A 5,075-nucleotide genomic window follows, 5' to 3' on the forward strand; every position below is an offset into this window, starting at 1 on the left:
TGATGGGGACGCCACTATGTGCTCAGCCTGGCCAGCCATTCTCTCGTTCACGAAAGGGAAGACTGAGGCCCAGAGAGCTTGCCCAGGCGGCCACCTGTGAGTTGTCTGCAGAGCTCAGGGTGGAGCCCACGGCCTCAACTCCCAGCCTGACCGTTGTCAGTTTCCCCAAGGCTGCGGGGCCGAGGAACCAAAGGCCGGTGTGTGCTCGCAAAACCCAGGGATGTTTGGGAGAAGAGGCCTCAGCAGGACCATGCCCCAAACCCCAGCCAATGCCCGCAAGGCTGTGCTAATGCTGACGTGGCTCTGGCGCCATCTGCTGGCGGGCACGGAGCGCGGCATGAGCTAGTTCCAGGACAGCAGCGGGGCGGCCGGTACCCACAGCCGGTTCACCGTGAAACTGGAGAGAAATAACAACTCTCTGGATGGTAGGAGAGAGAGATGGTTAGGGCTGCAGATGACCTATAGACTGTAGCCGATAAGAGACCAGGACTTTGGGGTGAGATGACTTGGGTCTAGTCCCAGCTCCGTGTTTATCCAGCTATGTATGACTGTGGGCATGGCATTTCACCTGCGAGCCTCAGCTCCTCCTTTAAAAGGGCATGAACCAGGTGTCTGTGAGCATTCAGAGAGATAACAGGTGCCTGGCACATGGTAGATGGAAAACCTTCCATTCCAGATTTTGGATGATTTTCTTTGTATTGGAGACAATGGAGGACAGTTTTTAAGAGTGCTAATGTCAGACAGGTGACATTCAAATTCACTTAGTGCTGCTTGACTGGTCTCCCTGACGCTAACCCTGATCCCCCGTCTTTCAAAAGCCAGAAGTGACCCCGTTAAAATGTAAATCAAACCATGTCACTCCTGCTGGGGGCCTTGCAATGGCTTCCCAGTGTACTCTGAATGCATCCCAACTCCGTCCTGTTTAGTGAAGGGTTTCCTTTATTCCTCCAAGTTACCCCACCACCCTCGATTTCTACCACCCACCCTCTCGCTCGTTCCACTTAAGCCACGTGAGCCTTCCAGCTGTCCAGTCTCAGGAAGCAGGCCCCAGGGCCTTTGCTCTTGCTGTCCTGTCGGCTTGGAATGCTCTTTCTCCAGATGGCTCTCTCATTCCCTCACCCCCTTGTGCTTAAATGTCACCTCCTTAAAGAAACCACCCTTGTCCACCCTCGCCATTCTCTAGATACTGATCCTGTTTTATTTCCAGCACTGTCACTACCTGATATGAAGTTAAATATTTGTTCGTTTGCTTATTTCTTGTCAAAATCCCCTTCTAGAATTCGTGAGCTCTAGGAGAGCACAGTTTTTATTTTACCCCTTGCTGTAATCCTAAGCCTAAAGCAGTAGCCCCTTAATAAATACTTGCAGAATGAATAAATGAATGCACGCGCACACAACGAGTGGCCCTTGAAGGACTGCTGTGAAGACTGAATGAGATGATGTGTGTTAGAAGAGGGCCACTGTTCATAAAAAAGAGCCTTGATCTTTTTGATTTCTTCCAGTGTGAAGGTCAAACCGGGCCCACGAGGCAGGCTCATTCCTCACAGATTCCCAGGTCCCCACACAAAAGGGGACTGGTGAGCAACTGTGCCGGTTTGCCTAGGACTGCGGTGCTTCCTGGAACTCGGGACTTCTAGTTTGAAAACTGAGAAAGTCCCAGGGACACTGGGATGAGTTGGTCACCCTCGTAAAATGGCACATCGACTCGTCCTTCCCAACCTGGGGCCAACGCCTCACTTACTCGGTTTCCAGGGCAGCCAGCCGGGCCTGGAGCCGGGCTTGAGTGCTGCTGAAATCTGCCACCACGGCCTGCATCTCCTTCCGGTGTTCCTGGTGCAGCATCTCCACCTCCCGGGCCCGCTGGGCTTGCTGGTCCTCCTCCAGCAGCCTGCGGTGAATGGAAGCACAGCTGGGCTGGCCCCGGCTCTGGGGACTGACCTCTTGGGCACCAGGGTTTTCTCCCCCCTCTGCTGGGTGGCCAGATTTGGAGACAATGGGTGGGGGAGGTTATGAATCTGAGCTCAGGACACCGTGGGAAGGAGACCCGGGGTATCTGAATCGTGGGGTCTGGGATAAGCCCCGCCTGTGGGACCCCTTCTCAGCACCTCCCACTCCAGCATTCCATGAAAGAGAAACCTCTTCAGCCATCATTTTTCTTAACTTCGGGGTAGGAGGATCTACAGACAAGCCTCAGGGGGTGTGTCACCCTCTGAAAGTACATGCGCATTTTTGTGTGATTATATCCTCCCAGGAGAGGGACCATTGCTTTCCTCAACTGGAGTGGCCTGTAACCCAAATGGTTAAGAGTCTCTACCCTGGTCTGGCCTCCTTGTTCTAGTGTCTTATGGTGAGTCCCTAACTGAATTTGAGGTGTCCCGCAGGTGTCTCGCCTTGGCCAGGTGGGCTCATGGTTGTTTCTCAGGTGAGCCTCAAGTCGACTTTTACTTGAGCAGCTTTATGCTGGGGACTCGGACACAGACAAAATCCTTGCAAGCTATAAACCACCAAACTTCACTCAAGAAGAAACAGATAACCTGAAAAGTCCTATATCCATTAATGAAATTAAAATTGTAGTTATAAACTTTCCAACAAGGGGGAAAAGGCTGTGAATTCAGGACTGGTGATGAGCTGTCCAACCTGGATGAGGTAGTAGTAACTGCCACCGTCCGTGGGGTGCTTCCTCCATGCCAGGATGGCGCTGGGCACCTGGCATACACTTCACTGTGTTCTACAGCAGCCCTGAGAGGTGGTGGGTGGTACCATCTCCATTTCACAGGTGAGGGCACAGGCTTGGAGAAGTTAGCTGACTCGCCCAAGCTCAAACAGCTGGTTAAAAGCACGCAGCACTGCCTCCCTAAGGCTAGTTTTGAGGACACTTTTGGTATCGTTAGACCCGATGCCATAAATTTCCTGATTTGTAGAGAAATGGGGTTCCAGTATCAATTTCAGGGCAAATCCTCTGTAGTTTTGATCTAGAATTCCTGGATACTTTTCATGGGTCAAAGGAGTCGCATCAGTGAAGTGTCAGCGTATTAGGGGCAGCGGAGGGAGGGCGGGAAGCTCTGGGGCCCGCAGACCCACCTGCGCTGGTCGCGGAGCTGCAGCGCCTCCTGCTGGTGCTGTTCCACCTCGGCCCGCAGCCGCCGCACCGTGTCCTTGAGCTGCGAGTTCTCCTCCCAGAGGCCGCATCCCTCGCCGGGACTCTGCTCAGGGACGCCCGCTGCGGAGCTCGCTGGGCCCGGACCGCCTCCATCCTAGGCAGAAGGTGTCCGGGAGAGATGTCTTCAGGGGGCGCAAAGGCGGACCAGGCGCGCAGGGCCGCGGACGTGCTGCGGCGAAGATGGGGCCCTGCGCTCCCCCCAGCCTCCAGCCTCGACGGCAGCAGGGAGCCCCCCGCGGCTTTCTACAAACGCGCGTTAGACGAATATCTGAAGCCGGACAGTGGGCTGGAGGAGGGCGGCCCGGGCTGTTAGGAGGTCATTATGTTACCCTGCTAGGTAGGAATTATGGATGTGCAAGGAAGGGGCCGATGGGCCAGATCTGACCAGGAAATTCAAGGGGAGTGGGCACTGAGCGCAGATGACAAGGCGGCTCCCACTCTTGGGAACAGGAGGTCTAGACAGGGAGTCTGTCTGGGAGGAGCTCAGGGACAGTCTCCTGCAGACCTGAAGAAATGACCCGGACTGCCTGTCTCGGGGGCCTGTCTGGCACCAACATCCTGAGATGCTATCGAGTCTGAATTTAAAATAACTTGGTTTTTTTTGCTTTTCAAAGAAGGGAGCCTGCAGGTTCTTCGGGTGCCCCCTGTATCAGACTGGATGGAGCACCCAGGGCCTTCCTTCCCTTCGGGAGTGTCTTGCTGCAGCCCTGACGCTGCTCTGAGAGGGATGTGGCGTGGACAGGGCAGGGGCTCTGACCTCTGCGGTGCTGGTGTGGTCCTCGCTGTTCCCTGGACACTGAGCGGTCGCCTGCCGCCTGCCCGAGCTGCCCAGAGCCCTCAGCTCAGCCTGCAGCACCTCCAAGTCCTTCTGGTGCTCAGAGCAGGCAGCCCGTTGCTCCCACAGCTCCTGCCTGAGGGACTCTGCAGAGGGAAGAGCAGCGGGTCAGGCCCACGTGAGGCTGAAGCCTTTCCTGCGAGGACAGCTGCTGACGGCTTTGAATTGAGTTCTCCTAACTTACTTCAAGACAACAGGAACGGTACCACGTACAGCTAAGCGTGCTGGACTCTTGACCATTCTATCCAGTACTGTCTCTCCCATTTTTTATGGTGAGGAAACTGAGCCACAGAGAGGGTAAGTAGACTAGAGCCACACAGCTAGTAAGCGGTGGAGTCAGGATTCAAAACTGCCAGCGGTCCTTTACTCGGAACCCCTGCTTAGCCACTGTGGCTGGTTAGGAAGGGTGGTGCATTACAGTGGGTTAGTCTGAGACAGGGCTGAATGCAGGGGTAGCATCTGGCCTAAGCACCAAGTCAGAAAACCAAGAGAACAGGGAATTATCAAATGACCAGGGGCCTTTTCTGGGTTTGCGGGTCTCAAGTCGGAAATTTTGACATTTATGGCAACTCTTCAGGAGACAAAACATTCATGGACTCTCCCTCTCATTGGTGTGAGGTTTTGGGCTGGCCTGTGGAGGCAGGAACAGGCATGTTATCCCAATAGAATCAGGATTAAAACTAGAATCGTCCAGGAGAAATGTAACTCAGGGTGGAAGATAGCCAGAAACTCAAATTTTGAGTTTGGTGGGTAAAATCTGAGGATGGGGGGTGATTTCTAGTAGAGTAATAATTATCAGCATGATTGAAAAGCAAAATGATCATTTCAAAATGAATATTTTCTGATAGAGTGGATGCTACTCAGTGAGCTCTTCGTTTTTGAAAAGATAATTTTAAGGGCTAGTAAATTTGATATTTTTCTATTATGGACTTTTAAGATTATATTTTAGTTATTATAAATAACTTGAAATATTGTTCCAATAATTCCATAAGCCATAAGGTAAGCACCCAGTACAGGCCTCGGTATATAGCAAGTGCTCAGCACAAATAAACAAACGATGTTTAGCGTGAAAAATCAATG

At 52.9% G+C, this 5,075-nt stretch overlaps 1 protein-coding gene across 1 annotated transcript in view; it reads right to left on the minus strand.

Annotated features, from left to right (window-relative positions):
* Positions 1-5,075, minus strand: part of FAM184B (family with sequence similarity 184 member B) — a 72,564-nt gene that overhangs the window by 6,243 nt on the left and 61,246 nt on the right. Inside the window, exons 11-13 of the mRNA XM_023533944.1 lie at positions 3,918-4,081; positions 3,082-3,254; positions 1,742-1,888 (exon numbers count right to left, since the gene is read on the minus strand). Coding sequence (XP_023389712.1) covers positions 1,742-1,888; positions 3,082-3,254; positions 3,918-4,081 — 484 coding nt within the window. The remainder of the gene's footprint in view (positions 1-1,741; positions 1,889-3,081; positions 3,255-3,917; positions 4,082-5,075) is intronic.

The sequence above is a fragment of the Pteropus vampyrus genome, unplaced genomic scaffold, assembly GCF_000151845.1.
Source record: "Pteropus vampyrus isolate Shadow unplaced genomic scaffold, Pvam_2.0 Scaffold5, whole genome shotgun sequence".
In the NCBI taxonomy this organism is placed as follows: domain Eukaryota; kingdom Metazoa; phylum Chordata; class Mammalia; order Chiroptera; family Pteropodidae; genus Pteropus; species Pteropus vampyrus.